This window comes from Cicer arietinum, chromosome 7 (assembly GCF_000331145.2).
Source record: "Cicer arietinum cultivar CDC Frontier isolate Library 1 chromosome 7, Cicar.CDCFrontier_v2.0, whole genome shotgun sequence".
NCBI classification, from domain to species: domain Eukaryota; kingdom Viridiplantae; phylum Streptophyta; class Magnoliopsida; order Fabales; family Fabaceae; genus Cicer; species Cicer arietinum.
The window spans coordinates 17,956,410-17,974,600 of NC_021166.2; the positions used below are offsets into that span (position 1 = coordinate 17,956,410).

At 31.6% G+C, this 18,191-nt stretch overlaps 3 protein-coding genes across 10 annotated transcripts; 1 reads left to right on the plus strand and 2 right to left on the minus strand.

Moving 5' to 3' along the window:
• The first annotated feature begins 1,878 nt into the window (after positions 1–1,878).
• On the plus strand, positions 1,879–7,670 carry LOC101491804 (inositol hexakisphosphate and diphosphoinositol-pentakisphosphate kinase VIP2-like). Of its 7 annotated transcripts, none has more exons than XR_003473979.2 (7): positions 1,879–3,735; positions 4,480–4,721; positions 5,299–5,343; positions 5,557–5,623; positions 5,879–5,950; positions 6,089–6,220; positions 7,412–7,670. XR_003473979.2 is itself a non-coding variant. In XM_004509460.4 (6 exons), the coding sequence occupies exons 2-6, from the start codon at positions 4,669–4,671 to the stop codon at positions 6,122–6,124; spliced, it is 273 nt and encodes a 90-aa protein (XP_004509517.1). In that variant the 5' UTR covers positions 1,880–3,735; positions 4,480–4,668; the 3' UTR covers positions 6,125–6,471. The 7 variants fall into 7 exon arrangements, 2 of the variants coding, with proteins under 2 accessions (XP_004509517.1, XP_004509518.1); XR_003473978.2 differs by having other exon boundaries at positions 7,416–7,670; XR_001144403.3 differs by lacking the exon at positions 7,412–7,670 and adding an exon at positions 6,348–6,471.
• Positions 7,671–11,110: 3,440 nt separating this feature from the next.
• On the minus strand, positions 11,111–12,803 carry LOC101492372 (transcription termination factor MTEF1, chloroplastic-like). Its single transcript, XM_004509462.4, has one exon. It carries the CDS (start codon positions 12,446–12,448, stop codon positions 11,513–11,515), a length of 936 nt encoding a protein of 311 aa, XP_004509519.1. The 5' UTR covers positions 12,449–12,803; the 3' UTR covers positions 11,111–11,512.
• Positions 12,804–14,132: 1,329 nt separating this feature from the next.
• LOC101492704 (uncharacterized) lies at positions 14,133–18,143 on the minus strand. 2 transcript variants are annotated; one of them, XM_004509464.4, is made up of 7 exons: positions 17,886–18,143; positions 17,580–17,752; positions 16,298–17,248; positions 15,717–15,911; positions 15,474–15,625; positions 15,153–15,263; positions 14,133–14,541 (listed from the first exon to the last, which is right to left on the minus strand). In XM_004509464.4, exons 2-7 carry the CDS (start codon positions 17,694–17,696, stop codon positions 14,481–14,483), a joined length of 1,587 nt encoding a protein of 528 aa, XP_004509521.1. In that variant the 5' UTR covers positions 17,697–17,752; positions 17,886–18,143; the 3' UTR covers positions 14,133–14,480. The 2 variants fall into 2 exon arrangements, with proteins under 2 accessions (XP_004509521.1, XP_004509520.1); XM_004509463.4 differs by having other exon boundaries at positions 17,580–18,143.
• Positions 18,144–18,191: the final 48 nt, after the last annotated feature.

The following is an 18,191-nucleotide window of genomic DNA, read 5'->3' on the forward strand; positions in this document are numbered from 1 at the left end:
TTATTCTTCCATGTGATTTTGGAATAAAACCACCAACAATTTTCAATTTTCATATGTCATGATGTCCAACATTTGTGTAGTGTTGGGTTTAGCTATCACTAGCTTTGATGGTAAAGTCATGTATCCCTTCACTAAATAGTGCAAAACGTTTTGGACAAAAATTTGATTGCCTTTACCCTTTATAAAGACTCACTGTCTAAAAAGAATGGGATTAAAAATCCTCTCAAAAGTTTGCCCGAAGTAATCGGTTGAAATTAAGCCTTCCACAACAAAGGACAATGACTTCTATTCATAATTTTAAATTGTAGTTATGGTTGCATACGCGTTATAGTTGCAATCGCTATGATTGGGGGGTTATAGTGGTTATTGCGATGGCATTGCAGTGTGAAATAATTTTATATTTATACAATTTGTATAAAAAATATCTATATTTATTATAATTCTTTACCTGATACCTTTTATTTATGATGACACATACAAAATTATTTTTATCTAACAACTTTGACTTAGTAGTTTTATTATATTTTTAAAAAAAATTGAATAAGTATTTTTGTAGTAGATATAATCATAAAAAAAATATAAAAATAGTAGATAGACAACCCAATTAATCAACCATGAATAAATTAAATTTTCAGTCAAAGATCAATTAATCAAACCATGAATACAATTGATAAAGCGCAAACTTAGCATAACAAAAAACCTTACTCTAGAAAATTCTTTATAAATATGTATTTGTGTTCACTTTGACAATTCGTCTACAGTGCTTCTCCAAAACAACGATCTTTGTTCTCCATTTTTCTTCCAATGTTATCTTGTATTCACAGAATTTATATCTATTTATATTTTGAATTTTATATAAAATATGTGCTCACATATCAATTTTTGTAATTGAATTGAATATATGCCTCACATCCACATCTATACTTTGATACTCCATTATACTCAAGCAATTACTATTTACATGGAAATCTAAGGTAATTTCTCTTGTTTTGTCATTTATTGCATATATATTATAGTTGGTACAATATTTTCTCCTATTTAATTTTGAGTTTGTTGTTTTTATCAGATCTAAGAGTGAAGCGATGTTCAGTTTATTGATTGTCATTTCAAGTTTCGTATGGCAAAATTTGACACAATTTTTTGCGACTGTGATTTCTTTGATTAAATGCAGGTAATCGAATATACATAAATCTCCTTTATTTTAATCGATGTAAATAATTTGAATTATTGTTTTTATTTAGATAATTAATTTCAAACTATTTTTTGTTTGAAATTTTTCTATTTGATGACATGATTAAGTGATCTGCAAACGATATTGTATATATCTTTCTATAAGATATACATTTTTTTTACTATGTATATAATACATATTTTAAGTAGTAATTTTCGCATGAAGGGAGTGGATTATAAGCACCACTTTTTATTTTTGGTTAGATTTATAATTGGTATATTATGTAAGTCAAATTCAATCCTTTTGTTAATTTTAGTATAAATGTATGTTGTTAATTATAAATTATTGAACACAATATTTAAAATTAATATTTTTTATAGGGATGGTTCTGATGAAACCACTACACTGTTCTTTTCTGGCCATTTGACATAAATATTACTTTTATGCATCATTAAAAAGATAATTTATTATAAGAATTGAGAGGGTCACGGTAAAAAAAAAAAATCTACTGTAACATTCAATTTTTAATGATATCTCTTTATTTGTCACTATAATTACTTTCAACTACAAATAGAGGGTGACATATTCTAATTTATATAATAACTTAAAAAAAAAAAGTAAAATATTCACTTATTCTCTTTCTTTCCCATTTACATCTCATCTCATAATTCTTTTACCATTTTTTTTTTCTCATTCTATTTATTTTTTAAATTTCCGTCTTAAATTTGTTCAAAAGGTTTTTTCAATTTCAATTCCCTATTTCATCTCAGAAATCATTAAAGCTTTTTCCAATTTCAATTCTCTATTTCTTCGATTCCATCTTCAATGGATTCCTTTAATTTCAGATTCAAACTCAGCAATTTCTTTATGATACACAAACTTAGCTATTTCTCCCTTACACAAACTCTCTAGCAAATTCTCGTTTCTCCTTTGCGCAAAACAATCAATTCACATAACGCTCTCTTTCTATCTCGCAAGAATCTATCTTCTTTGTCGCCCATTCTTCTCTCTCGCTCAACCTCATTTCTAAATGAAAAAGAGGAAAAAATAGTGTTGGTGAGTGAACATCAATTAGGTTTTTCTCGTGGCTTGCGAGACTTTTCCCCTATTCTCGCAACTTAACCTCTGCATCGATTAGAGTTTCTGCATCTTGCGAGACTTGCAACACTTCTACCTCTTCGTGACTTGGTGATTTTGCTATGAATTTTCATCTTTGCCTTGTTATCTCTCAAAAGAGAATAAAAGTAACTCATTTCCCTATTTTGCATGATTGCATCTTAATAACTTTCTATAGTGATTGTATTATTTAACTATATTTAAGCTTAATCGATGCTTTTATGCACTAGTTTAGTTATTGCTTTTGCATTACTTTAAAAGTAACTCTTAATCATCTTGAAATCATTGAATTGATGTTTTCTGGTTTACTCTAAAAGTTCAATTTGATTCTAAGTGACATAAAATTATGACTTAGTTAGGAAGTATGACTGACTAAAATTATGAAAATTGGTATTTAATTGGGTTTTCAAATTTTATGGTATTTATTAAAATTTTGGTCGATCATCTCTGCATTAATTTGATATGCTCATTGATGTATATTTGTTTTCTGTTTTCTGCTCTTCTGATTCTAAATCCAGTTCTAGCTTTTCTATTTTAAATCCTTTGGTTATGATTCTGATTAGCATCAAGTGAATAAAATAGATTTCAAAGCATTGTGAAAATAATAAACACTTCCTAATTGTTAGTTAGTATATATTGTTGGCTGGAACACCTAGAATGCCTTCATCTAATTTTTGTTATTATTTTTAGGCTGCAAAGTCTCTAATTCTTTTTCCATTGTACTCATCCTACCCTTATTGATAGTTCTTTATATGAAGCACTTGAGATATGGTGAACCTATTATGCTATTTCCCTTTCTTAATTTATGAGATTTCGTGGATTATAAAATATGAGAAACTCAACTCTCTAATCTTAGAGACACTTTGAAAAACTTGAAGCATCAAGGATGAAGAAGGGTTAGTGTTAACATAAATAAGGGTTAGTGTTCAGTCTTTGATTCTATATTTAGATCTAGTTGTTGAAGGATTGATTTGGGGTTGTGAATTTTTTGTTCCTGTTGAGAAAAAAAATGAAGTCAGGGTCACTGGATCAGTGGAGGAACTACTTTAGGTCGTCAAATTTGGATACTTTCGATATAATTGACTATGCAATTGTGGTTGCTGCTTCTGATTGTCCAAAGGAGTTTAAGTTGAGGAGAGATAAGATTGTTGAGAGGTTGTTCTCTTGTAAGTTGACTCGTTGTTTGGGGTGTGATAAGGTTGAATTGGCTGTGAATGGGGATGATGATCATGAAGGTTGCAAGAGTGATGGTGTTGAGTTTGGAGCTAGTGGAAGCAAAGAGAGTAAGGTGACTGATCATGGATTGATGATGGATGGAAACCTTGTTAGCAATTATAGCTTTGGTGAAGCTGAGGCTTTGACTGATGAGATTGAAGAAGAATCTCAGTTTGTTGGTGAGGTTTTGAGGATTAGACTTTAGAGACATTCTCTATAACCGTGAAGAAGAGGTATGTTTTTTTCTCTCTCTTCCCTTTCTTTGATTGACTTTGTTGGATGTTTGATGAGATTTTTTTGGAAGGAATTGGTATTTATTTATGGTTTTTAATTGGATGGCATTTTGTTTTTGTTTTTCTTTGAAGGTTGAATTCAGAGGAGTCATTTAAGGTCTAGCATAAAGCCAACTTACTTCGCAAATACATAAGATAGCCTTTTAAACTAGTAAACTGATAAATTGAGACCTGGAGAGGCCTCAAAATGCAGCGAAGCTGTCCAATCTAGATCAAAGTGGGAATAAACTTCCCAGCGGTTGTAGGGTTTGTGAATGGACAAATGGACATTCATTTTTAAAAAGAACAGAACCCATGTTAATCAACCTTGAGTAGAATGCCAAGTATGATATAATTTGAATTCTTAGACTCAATTTGTCAGAAAAAAAGTTGATTTAGTTGGAAATTATCAATTTTCAGTAGATTTTGTGATTGTTAGAACAGGTTTGCTTTTCCTTTTCCAAGATCATGTTGATCTTTTCTTAGTATTTCGACCATGTCGCTTCTGCTTGTGGGAATCATGTTTGCTGTTGTCTGAGTTTTTTAATCAAGATAGGATAGAGTGTTTATGATAAATTATTACCTCCTAATTCCTTCTTATAAGCTTTCATTATTAATACAATGTAAAACCATTCTTGTATATGTAATATGTATGCAACTAAAGCTATTTTTTTTCCCAATTTCCCCTGCTTATCTCTTGAATAGGTAAGTTTAATTAAGAAGGTTACCGAACAAGTAAGACTTCTTGCCAAGGATGAAGATGAGAAACTTACCGAAACCAGCTTATATGATGTTATTCCTCCTTATGACCAAGCAAAAGCACTTGGGAAGACAAATATTGATGTTGATTGTATAGCTTCTGGCTTACCTTGTGGTAGTGAAGGGTTTCTCTTAATGTTTGCTCGGTGGAAAAAGCTTGAAAGAGACATATATAATCAACGGAAGGAGTAAGTATTTACCATTTGTTGATTTGATCTTGTTTGGTTTTATTCTGTTTTGGATTTTAAGCGACAAAAGGTTATTTCAAAGGCCATTATACATGAGAAAGTTTTAGTTACATACATTGCGGAAGGCTGCCGCATTAGAATTTTTACGAACTATATATACTGTGAAGTCAAAACTTATTGCAGACCCCATGGTTTGCATAGGGACACTATATGTCTATCGCTTGATGCATCGATGAACTTATTACTATGAAAATATCTATTATTAAATTATCTCATCTAAGTTACTTTTCTTGCCTATCCATTGCAATATAGCATGATTTAGTTTTACCTTTTTGCATGTTAAACCGGCAAAATATTCTTTTGCAGTTGGAATTCTAACTTCCCTTCCATTTATTAAAATGCTTTTAACTATTTTGACTTCTAATTTCTATTTCATATTAGCTTTTTCCAGTGACAATTTATTGACAAAGCTATTATGAATTTCTATTCCTATGTCATATATGTATAGCCATTATGCCTTCATTGTGTGTGTGTGTAACTTGGTGACTGACACTCAAATGGTGTGTTACTTGCACAGGCGCTTTGACATAACCCAAATTCCTGACGTGTATGATTCATGCAAGTTATCTCTCTCATTAGGTTTTAATGACCATCCTCTTCCTTAACCAAATGCTTAAAACTAAATTTTATATATATTTGTGTCTCTGATATGCATAAAGATTTAACTAATGTTAAATTTCACAAATTTGAAAATTAAATTGACGGGTTCATTTAAACTATGTAGCTTCTTTTATTCTTTTCTTATGAGAAGTTAATTTTTACTTGCAAATTACAGATATGATCTCTTGCACAATGCACATCTTAATCTAGAAGGACTGGATGAACTATTTAAAGTTGCTCAGGTATGTTATGTTAGGAAAATCTCTGCTCATCTAGAATTGATTGAACCAGTGCAAGACAAACATTTCTTATAAAATTATGAATAGTGTTTTTCTTAAATATTTTGAATGGAACATTGTATGTTAAAAACAAAGATAGTCAGGCATTCCCTTGCAGAAATGAAACACAAAAATATGATATTTATCTGTATATTACATAACCTTATTGATGAGTACTATTTGTTCACTTTCCTTGCTGCACCACCTTCTTATTTGCAGGCACTTGCTGATGGTGTAATTCCAAATGAATACGGAATTAATCCAATTCAGAAGCTGAAGATTGGCTCAAAGGTAACCTCCAGCTGTAAGGAGTATTGCAAATTGTTTGTATCTGTACAGAATTTTATGTTCAATATGATATTATGTGATGAATATGTGAGTGCTCTGATTTGATGCATTGTTTCAATTATTTGTGCCTTTTTAATCCAGATCGCACGTCGGTTATTTGGGAAATTCTTTGATTGATCCGAGGAACACCCGTGAGGAAGCCAAAAGCTGAGGGAGTAGATCCCTATACTTGTTGAGTCTTGTTGTAAGCCAAAAGCCAAATTTTCGATTATTGTAAGTCTTGTTTTTTCTGTTTGTATACTTGTTGAGTTCTACTCCCTATTCTTATATGGTTGTAATTGATGCACAAAAGCTGTCAAAGGTGTTTTGATTCTCTGTTGTAAAATTCTGCTATTTGCAGAATGTCTCAGAAACCAAACTGGAGAGTCCAGATGAGTCATTTAAGGTCTAGCATAAAGCCAACTTACTTAGTGATTTTGTTGGATTTGGATTCCTTATTTCAATATATACTTTTTATATCCATATCCAAAAATTTTGGAGTATTTACTAAATATTTTGTTTACGAAGATCATGATTGTTCTTCATGAAATTTGTTTGCAGTTTATCATAATAAATGTTAAGAAACTCATTCTGACTTATGTTGAAAGTTTATTGAATCTTTTAGAGCAAAATAACTATTTATTGTATGTTTTGATGGAATTAGTAAAATTAAATTATATTTTATTGTATGTTTCAATGGAATTAGTTAATACCGTAGGAATAGATCAATAATTGATATTTATTTAGTTTTTAGTGACAGACAATATCGTAGAAATAGATTAATTTTTTATTTATATTTTTCTAGTTTTTAGTGACAGACAATACCGTAGAAATAGACCATTCCTTATTTATATTTAACTAGTATTTAGTGACAGTCATTATTGTAGGAAGAAATCAAAAACATTTAGTGATAATCTTCAGACCATGTAGTGACAATCTTCAAAGTGTAGCAGGACGTTCCATTAAAGTTGGCAGTAGATTTGAGTGTCACTTAAAATATTATTGACCTTTACCTACAGTTTTTAGCTTTTAGTGACAAACTTTGTGTGTCATGATAAGTCAATTTTATTCTAGTGGGGATTAGAAAAAAATACATATTCAAATCTTGATAATAAAAGTAGAGGTATATTTGTTTTCAAACTTGTTTCTATGGGTTGTTTCTTTTGATTCAATCTTTTATTTATTTATTTTTGCGCTAACTAATTCAATTTTGTTATAAATAACCACTTTCATAACTATCAATTGCATAAATGGCAGTGAAAAAATAAATGAGATAAAATACTTCCATTTGTAATGTCACTTTTTTTTTGTCTTATTCACTTTTTGTTGTAATATGGTGTGGATTATTGGATTTTGACAGGTTTTAATTGTTGAACTTGATTTTTACCAAGGATTTTGTTATCAACTGAATTTCTTTATAAATAGGTAGTATGATTTTTACTAAGAGTGGATTTCATACAATTTCATCAAAGCACAAGGCTTGTTCTCTAGAGATGATGATCAATTATGGAGCATACTTCAACAATTTAATTATATGTATACTACTATAGTAAGGCTCATAAAAGTTCTTACCAAAATCTCATGGTATTATTATATGTGTGTGACCATTCTATTATATTTGTTAGCTAAATTATTCTTTTTAATGTTTAAATGTATTCGTCATGAAGTTTTATGTAACATTAAATGTTTCACATAATCATTTTAACTTTTTCATGATTCGGCAAAGACAAGTGTTCAGTAAGAAAATTAAAAATGACAAAGATGAAAAGAAACCAAGATAACATTAATACCAAAAATTTATTGTTTGTTGTTTCTGGAATTTCTTTTTTGTTTGGATTGCCTACACACAAGTTTTTTTTTCAATCACTGAATATGTTATTGGGTTTAATTGTGATGACTCTCGTTAAAATGTTTTGCAATTGTTCATCATTGTACAAACAGAGTGTCAACTAAGACGTCTCCATGATAAAATAGTTCAAATGATGACCATTCTTGATATATAATGGCAATTCTAGAAATATAATACTTAAAACCATTCATAAATCGAATGGACTACAATACAAAAAACTACTCTAAAAATAGAAAGAATAGTGGTATTAGCACCCGTAAGAAAATCGAAGGGACGGAAAAAAAATTAAAAAAAAAACAGAGAAGAGAAGTTCTTCGAGACTTTATTTATAGTGTTGAAAACTAATTAATGTACGAAAAAATTTCACTGTGGGATTTTAACAATTATTTAAATTCACACACTAACACGAAGTAACAATGTCGATTTACAAGGAAGGGGGGTTTGAATTGTAAATGTACCTTTTTAAAAATTCCTGTTAAAACTTAAGAAAATAACTCAAGATTGATCTTGGTTATGAAAACAGAAAACAAAGAACGTTCTTGGTTTTTATTATAAAACAGAGAACATTCCTTGATTAGTTTAAAATAGAAAATCAGTTTTTGTTTTATCTTAGTTAATCAATTAAGTTTAACAAATAAAGAGATAGGATTGAGAATACCACACAAAGATATATCCTGGTTCACCCAACTTGGGTTACGTCAAGTCCTCAGACTGTGAGATTTTCCACTAAATATTTAAAACAAAGAACCTTCTTGATTTTACAGCACCTAGTCTAGATCACCCTTGATCTGTTTCAATCTCTATTACTTTCCACTCATAAAGTAACAACAACACCTATCTAACTTTGATAGGATTAAATACAATCTAAACAAACTATAAATAAACTCTTATAGTTTGAGTTTTTACAATAAGATTGTTTTTTGACAGAATCTGAGATATCTCAACTCTTGTTTGAGATTTGATTCTTTACAAATAATTCAGTAATGATCAAGCAACCTGATATGAGACTTTAGAACTGCTTCTTCTTTGCGAAATTTGAGAACTTCAAGTATGTATGTGATTGATTTGTGGGATTTTACAACACTTGAATTTCTTGTTATAATTCTAGATATTGGCCTTCTATTTATAGGCTTTAGAAGCATTTAATGAAGGTCAAAAAGAGTTGTTGGTAGTGCTTTGTATTTTTTTACTGAAACTAATATTTTAGAATAAAAATAATCCGGCCTTGAATTGATTTAAAACTGCTTTGACTATTCTGTTACAGCTTTTAAATCAGTTTTGTCTTCTAGTTAAGGAGCCTTTGAAGTTTCTCCCTTAATCTTGGATGGTACAGTTTCGATCTTGAGTCTTGAATGTAGCCAAAAGAAGTTTGGAGAAAGATTATAAGCCATTGTAGAAGATAATAGACTGTTGTTGGAGTTATGCAGAAAACAGAGATTGATTATCAATCTAGATCTGTCATTTTGATCTTTCTGGAGATTTGATGATCAATCTGGAGTTCCTGTTTTGATCATTATGGATGTCCTTTGTAATGTCTTATCATATATCAAGGTTGATCAAACTTTCTTGACATTTTATTTTTAGAGTTCCAAACTGTTTTATTTTGACTATTTCGAGTCTTTAGTGATCTGATATCTTTTTTGAGCTGGGATGAATGTTAATTGTTCCTTGCCATGTACTGATTCTATTTGAATGAAATTCCGAGAATGATTGGTCAATGAACATTCTTGAAACTGGAGATCATTCTCTGTTTTTATGCGGAATGTTTTCGTTGTTGTCTTTTCTGCTTTGCTTGATTATGTTCTTAATTAAATTCACTCAAAAGCACAAGTTAAATTAGCATAACATTTTAGAATCATAATTAACTTTCTTAATTAACCTTTGTTTATTTTCATCAAAACTTTAAATATGGAGTTTGTCTCAACAATAACATACTTTCTATATTCATAAGAGTATATTTTTTAATATATTTTAAATTAAACAATTGAAAAATCATCTTAATAATGTTTTTTTTTTAACCAAAAATTCATGTTAATATTAATAATATCAACAATCCACTAAACGAAAGTTGAACTTATAATTTATGGGAATTAGACCAACTCCTTACCAACTCAATAAACATTCATCATAAAAAAGTTATAAAAAAAATCTCACATTATGATCTTAATCTTAATTTTTATATTAACCTTTTCTCGATTTTAATTTTAATATTATCTTAATGATAATTTTTATCTTTATTACTATAACACATAAATTGTTATCTCCATCTATTTATCTGATCCATCTCTAAAAATATATTATAATTTCGTATACGGATAAAAATAAGATATTAAGCACTTCAAAAAAGAGTATTTAGTACAAAAATAAATAAATTTATATACACTCCGAATATGTATGTTTGCAGATTGACACCGAATACTTCAAAACTTTATTTAAAATTAACCTATTCATGTTTTAGGAAATGCATCATGATTTCACCGATCATTACATGAAAATTTATCGGATGCCCTTCTTAAATCTTGAGTTAACGACTTTTTAATTAACAATTTACCACAAGATAGCTGCAATCTAGCGAAAATCTACTATCTTCTATATCCAAGCAAAAATCTACTATCTTCTATATCCAAGCAAAAATCTACTATCTGTAGTGGCGGATTTTGAAAAAATTTATTGAGGGAGTGAACGTAAAATAGATTATATATAAAATATTTTTAAATAATTTCATATATTTGATTTTGTTGTGGTGGTAATTCTAATTTTTAAATGTTTGAATCTATGTATTTACAAAATAACAAAAACCTATATCCAAGCGGAAATCTACTATGTGGTTATTTTGCAAGTATTACAGCATTTGCAGATAACCATGGAAACAGTGAAAAATATACTTATTTTTAATTTCTATAGCATCTCTTCATCTTCTTTTGACAACAAAATTACTAATCACCAGTCTATAAACTGAACTCTGATGACGGATTTAACCAAATCACCTGGTCGATCGCTGGTATGGATAGTTTGCCTTGTTGGTGCTGATATAATTGGATTCATACCATACAAGGCATCCCTTTTCTGTGGGGTTCTTCATTTCTTATCAGCAGTTCATTACACCATTTTAAAGATGAAACTTGATACAGCCATAGATACACATCCTGACATCAGTCATAGCATCCCACATTGTTCTATAAACCAATAATCAGCTGATATCATATTCCATATGATTAAAAAATTCTTGCACATTTCAATCTAGCATAATAACATGCATATTAATGACCCAAAACTTGCAGAAAAGAAATTCAAGCTTGATAAATGAGCATGATAACATGCATAAAGTTAGAAATGTGTCCTTACTTATTTCACTATTAGAATTGATACATAATGCTTCAAAATGTAATCAGCCCTTTCTCTAACATAACTTATCAGCTATGCACAAATCTGCCTTAACCTTTGTAATCTAACCAAACAATGACAATTACATTTTCTCTCTTATCTTACAAAAACATCAACCACCCGAGTTGACGCCCGCAATCAGGGCTGCAACTTAACAATTTTTTATGTTGTCGAAACTACAACACAATTGCGACTGAGGCTTCACCAACCACATTTAACCGCAATTCTCTACAAAATCAAGGATCGCAGTACGACCACAACCACTATTTAAAACCTTGACACTACCACTACCCCTATCTTCCCTCAAGCGCCCGTAACCGCAATTCAAGCAACATAGAATCAAACCCTCCATCACTAATCTGCAACATCTCTTGCAAAGGAAGAGACAACCCAAGCCGAACAAGCACAGCATGGCGAGGCTTAATCCTCCCTTCCAAGCTAAAAGAGAAAAACTGAGGAAACCTTTTCAACTCAACCACATCACCATTCATCTCCTTCAAGAAAAACTCAACCTTTGGAGCCAAATTATTAGCCACACTCAAAGTCAACAACCCAGGTGACCTCACAACCATATTCGAAACCTCCACACGTGTGAACCCCAAACCCATCAAAAACTCAACTTTAGGCAAAAGGGTACCGTCAACACTCGAAACCAAAAGCAATGTTGTTTGGCACGTGAGAGAGTGGGGCCCAACAAACCCTAATTCCCTCAAAAAACAAAGTGCAGGTCTTAATCGATTCTCTACGCTACTAACCAACAACCTAGGACACCGCAAGATTGATTTTTGAACATCTGGGTAAGGAATTCGAACCTCATTGAGAAGGAAATCGAGAAGGGGGTAAATGTCATTGTGTGGTTCGCACGTGAGAAGTTCGGGTAGCATGTCGAGGATTCTACCCATTGCGTTTCTGTGTATTCCCATTGATGAAAGACATTGTATAACCGATTTTATGGTTCTTAGAGAGCAAGATCGAAGGGTAGGGTTTTGTTTGAAGGCTTTTTCAGGGTTTACTTTGAGTTTCTCGAGGTAGATAACTTTTTCCCGGAAAATGGTGCCACGATAAGAAGGGGTTGTTGTTGTTGGTTGGTGGGAAAATTGAGCGACTGGTTTGAAGAATTGATGAGATTTGGTGTTTTTTCTGGGATTGAAATTAGGGTTTATGAAGGGTTTTGAAATTGGAGTTTTAGAGAAGAAGAATTTGGGGTATAGTTCGATTATTATCGCCATGTGGTGGAAGAAGACTGACACAATCACTGTTTCGGGGAAATCGAAAACGGCAAGTCGTTTTTTTCTCTTGCAAAGGATGTCGTCTATCTAGATATGATATTTTATCATCTATCTATATATCACTAATTCATATATAAAATATGTTCACACATGTCTACTTGTATGATTCAATTCAATGTGACATGTCTGAGACAACCGGATCTACTGCGACTCCATTGATCTACTTAAACCAATACTATTTACATAAAAAAATCTCAGATTGTTCATCTTCATTTGCCAATTATTGAGTCTATTTTGTAGTTGCTTTTCTTTTTCTCCTGTTTAATTGTGTTGTTTTGTCTTCACCGGATTCATGAACAAAGCAAATATCAATTCAACGTAAATTTTTAACCGACTGCGATTTTTATTATTTATTAAATATGGGTAAAATGTTAAAACATAAATCTCCTTTAGTTTTATCTATTATAATCATTTTGAAATAGTTGCTTTTGTTTTGATGAGTTCAATCCATTTTTTATTTGTATTTGTAGATTTTATTTGGATGACATGATTTAGTGAGTGGCCAATAATGTTTTATATATTTTTTATATTTGAGATTTATTATTATTATTATTATGTATTTTTAAATTTTTCATAAAGGAGTGATTTATATGCACTAATTCCTTTCTTGATTTATAAGTACTATCCATATTTTTTTCGTAATATAAATTTTTTTTTTCTTAGTTTTATAGTATATATTGAACGTAATATTTTAAGGGTTTAATAGATATACACACAAAAAAACGATGACATCAATGATTCCTATTTATTATATTTTAAACAAAAAATGTTACTCCTAAGTAGAATCGTAGAAGTAGCTTGTTATAAACATGGAGAAGTTGTAGAAAACAAACATTCAAGTATGTGAAACTAAAAGGAGCAGTGTCATTTTTCTCAAACTAATTCTTCAGTGTTGTTTTTTATTCAATGTTTTTTTATATGTTTGTCTTTGCACTAAACATTTCGATTTTGGTATATTTAACAACTTGTTAAAAGCTGAGTAAAAAAAGAAAAACCTGTTAAACTTCAATATAAGGAAGCAAATGGGAGTGGGAGCAATGGTGTGGACCACAAGGACATTCCAAGCAAAGCTCAACAAATAATTTATCAATTATATTCCAACCTAGTATCTTTCCACAACTTGGTTGCATTAACACAATCTCACATACAATTAATGATAGTTTTCCCATGATTCAAGCATCTTGTGCAAAATGTTAGAGTGATATCTATGAAGAAGAGAAAGAGTTCAGAATAGCATGATGACAGAAACATACACCATATAAAAAACTTAATATTCTATGGGACTTTCAAATGCCAAATCAACAACCAAGATTTATCATCTACTATAGAGGTATCCCATCCAGATTACCCGACCAAATGTAGTTATCAGGCACATCACATGATGGAGATGAAACTGGATTTTTCTAATGTTAGCTATCAACGGAGCAAGGAGCATCCTGGTTAGGACTCTAGATTCCAGTCATTACCGGTGAAAATATAACTAATTTTAATATGAGTATCTTTTATAGCAACATAGTCCACTTAATGGCATAAAGGCTCCTTATTCCATGTGAGACATAGTTTTTCGCTGTACACCCTATTCCGCCAACACTATTGGAATTGATGTGTGGATATAGATAGTAGGTGGCCTAATGAAGTAACTTTGATAGATTTTTATATTGGATGTAATTCAGTGTTACAAAAGACTTTTAAAGTGAAAGTTGTTTCTCTAAAATGGTGGGTGGCCAAATCAATAGACTCTGGTATCACGTGAGATTTTTATATTGAATCTAATTTGTCCGTGTAAAATCAGCTTACAAGGTGAGGGATAACATTCTTTATAAACTCCCTTCATGTTTATTCTGCATGGAGTAAATAAACATTGACTATAATGAAAAATACCAAAACAAAAGAAATGAACTTCTGATATTCACAGCAGGAAAGATCAGTAGCTTTAGATGGTTCAAATCAGATGCTGATCAACAACTAGCCACTAATTCTGAGTCGGTGTTGCATCCAAAATGCAGATGTTCCTTCGACATAGTGGACATACGCTGTGCATAATAATATATAGAAGAGATTAAATACATAAGAATACGATTATAAGAAGCGTCTCAAGAGAAAGTGGAGTTACATTAGATTAAGTTGTGAAAAACAAAACTACTACACATGTAGAGACTATACTGTATGCTCAGTGTGATAATACTGTATGCTCAGTGTGATAATACTGTATGCTCAGTGTGACAGGCGTCAATGCCTCGCTCGTCTAATGATATTGGGATTCTACACTTTAAAAAGAGACTTATGTCTAGAATAGTCCAAAATATAAGAAAATTTTAACTCATCTCACCCTATTTAATGAAATCATCCCCAAAATACCGTTTATTTAATTCATATTTTATCTCCAATAACCTCTTTTATTCTTCTGATATCAACCACATGGCTTTCAAAATTGAGAAAGTATGTGCTTTGAAAAAGTTCCCATCGGAAATGAAGTTTATTTTTAGATGAGATCAAGATTATAAAATAAGATTAACTAACATTCTTCATTAGCATATCTTAGTAATTTTTGCTTATATTCGAGTCAGGATGGTGTAAGCCGTAAGGTCCAAGATGGCCGAATATGTTTAATTCAATCCAACAGTAAAATATCATTTTCTCGTACCTGTGAATCTCCTTCAACCACTTGTCTATACATGTTCTATGAAATTCATGATGGCAAGGCAGAACTCGCACGCTGTCTCCATCCTCATACTCCACAAGGCATATATAGCATCTGAGAATACATGGATGGATAAAAACAAAACAAGATCATGCTACAGTTATAATTCTAGTATTGTGATGCGCCCGTGATTAACTTTTTCAGGACAAGTAGCATTTTCCATTTCATATTACTTTTATTTTCATGTTAAACTTAAATACTTAGGACAAATAGCACTTTCCATTTCACATTACTTTTATTTTCATGTTAAACTTAAATACTTACTCTGTAGCATCTTCTTGATCTTTAAGCAACTTATCATATAACTTGAGAGGCAAGGAATCCACAACACTGATTGGCGCGGGAACAGATCCAATGGAAGATACAGAAGGATGGGAAGGTAAAACAACAGATTGCAGGTGAATTTCATCCAGAACCTAATTAAAATATGTAAAGAAGATTCAAATTGTATTAACATAAAATAATGTTATTGATGTTCATCAAAATGTTAAGCAATAATAAACTTACCTCAAATAAGGCTTCAGCGAGTATAACAATTCTTGATATGCTAGCCCTAGCACCAGTATCATCATTTGAATTAGTATCACGGTTTATGAATCGGCATGTACAACGACCACTTCTATGTCGATCAGACAAGATACATGATCTCTCATGTGCAGAATGATTTTCAAACCGGCTTCCCAGCCGCTGAAGTGAACGGACCTAAATAATAATTTCACGTGCAAATCAGTAAATTTTGGTGAAGTTCAGCACATGGAGGAAAAGTGTAAGTCTCTCAGGTAAATGATACAAGTAATCATAGTATTTTCTTTCTTTAGTTTATTTCAAGTCTCATAATTAATTATGCCAATATCAAGTATCAACCTCATTACTCTGTCACACTAACAGACTCACAAACATGACAATTGATCAAGCGCTTTTTGAAAGGAAAAAAAAAATTATGTAGTTTACCAAAATTTAACTCTAACCGTTAGATTACTGAAATTGTTTTACTTTAATCACATCTACCTTAAAAGTCACACCAATGGTGATTTGTGATTGGTTGACTGTGTAAGAAAATAATCTCCAAATTCAGAATATCCACAAACCTGTGACCGTAATCTTCTTCTTCGTTCAAGGAAGTTGGACCTATGCTCTAGTAGATCCTGATATCTACCGTCTCTCGAACGTGAGGTCTCAACGTCATAGTTTTGAATGCTAAACATGGAGTTAGACATACTAGAAGAACTAACAACACTATGATCAGATGGTGACATTCTTGAATTTGCCACATTCTGATTAGCATCTCTCAGTTCTCTCTCTTGTTGCAGAGGGAAAAAGGTAAGATCAGACAATGTTGATCGACGAAGAACTCTGTCACGAAGCCTTCCAACACTTAAAGTTCGACTAAAACGAGCATTCGGTTCAACTGGTTCTCGAGCTCCAGTTTGTCGATCTATATGTCTAGTTTCAATATTTTCTGTGTCTGCTCGAGTTCTCGAAGAAAATAAGCTCACATCCAACTCATCTCTTGCCCCAAAGCCACTAGTGGGATTGCTACTATTAGGAGTATCTTCATGACACTCTGTAGGTATTTGATTAACAAAAGATGCAGGTAGCAAGCTGCTACACCATCGAGTTTCATTTCTGTTAATCAAACTGCTACAAGGTTCTTGATGTAGATTATGCTCAACATCATTGTCAAATATTGACAAACTTGCAGAAGTAACAGGACGAGATCTTGACGACCTCGAACTGGTAAATCTGTTAAGTCTGAAGTTTATATTACTGGGAATGATGCCAAACCGAGAAAGGAATCGACGTGTAGGATTCAACGAATGAGTTGAAGAAGCATGAACAGTGCTGGTACCACTTCGAGACGAAGTGTTGGGGATCCTTGTTTCACTCCACTCATCAAGGTTGATCTTAGACATACAAGTAATGTCACTGTATTTAGTTTTAACCTTTCTAAAAGACTTTGTTTTCATCTCATTTGAGTCCGATAGATTTCCATCAGCATATGTAACATCACTGCCATTTACTTTATTCTGATCACAAACCTACAGCATGAGTTGCAAACTAAAGTCAAAAACATTGTCTGAATCAAACAAAGTTGCCATTAATACAAGAAGGTTACATTGAAACTCAACATTGAGAAGAAACTAAGAATCATATCACTAAGAATTGGAAATTTAACCATGTAAAATCAACACCAATATACCACTACTACCTCATGCATACTCAAAATGTCTTACATAAGAGAAAGAAAACACAGAAACTGAAAAAAGATTTTCAAATGAAGATTCTTCATATGAAAAGTAATCAAACAGTGAACAGAACCAGAAAGTAACGTGTGAGTAACATTATGAAAAAGTTAAGGAAAAACCTAACCTGGTGTTGTTGATTATCAGTGCCATGAGATCCAGAACAACTTCCAAGACAATAAGAGTGAAACCCTCTGAGTCCCTTAGAAGTAGATGAAGTTGGTCTGCTACTATTGGATCCCATGACCCAAAAATCAAAATGCTTTCTTTTTTAGATTCTCCAAGATGGGTCAGATAGATCTACATACAATGAGGCAAAACTAAACTACCCTTGCATTGTTTTTGGAATTGAAGTGAAATGCAGTGTTATAGTTGAAAAGGGTCAAAGAAAAATTACATGAAAGTATAAAAGAAAGGTTGTATTTTTAGTTACCGAGTGAATGAGACAAAGCAAGTTCAGTTGTTGCAGAGAACAGTGGCATTTTTCTCTGCCACACACCACTGAGATTCAAATAAGTTTCGGGGTGGTGCAGCGTGCTCTGAAATTTACAATAAATTAGATTAAACTTGTGATGGGTAAGTTGGCCCAATTCTCACATGATTTAAATATTTGGAAAGAATGAGTTTGAAAGTTTTAATGGTGCATTATGAATGATATGTTTTGAATGAATCTTTGGATCTTTTTCTGCATTCACTGTTGCCACGGTCAAGCCTGTAGATACAATATTTGACTTTAAAT

Coding starts and splice junctions, on each gene's coding strand:
- LOC101491804 (XM_004509460.4), top strand. CDS start 4,669: ATGTTTGCTCGGTGGAAAAAGCTTGAAAGAGACATATATAATCAACGG. Junction 4,722..5,298: donor ATATATAATCAACGGAAGGA/GTAAGTATTTAC, acceptor TTACTTGCACAG/GCGCTTTGACATAACCCAAA. Junction 5,344..5,556: donor GACGTGTATGATTCATGCAA/GTTATCTCTCTC, acceptor TGCAAATTACAG/ATATGATCTCTTGCACAATG.
- LOC101492704 (XM_004509464.4), bottom strand. CDS start 17,696: ATGGGATCCAATAGTAGCAGACCAACTTCATCTACTTCTAAGGGACTC. Junction 17,249..17,579: donor CTGATAATCAACAACACCAG/GTTAGGTTTTTC, acceptor CTCATGCTGTAG/GTTTGTGATCAGAATAAAGT. Junction 15,264..15,473: donor GATCAAGAAGATGCTACAGA/GTAAGTATTTAA, acceptor ATGTATTCTCAG/ATGCTATATATGCCTTGTGG.
- LOC101492372 (XM_004509462.4), bottom strand. CDS start 12,448: ATGGCGATAATAATCGAACTATACCCCAAATTCTTCTTCTCTAAAACT.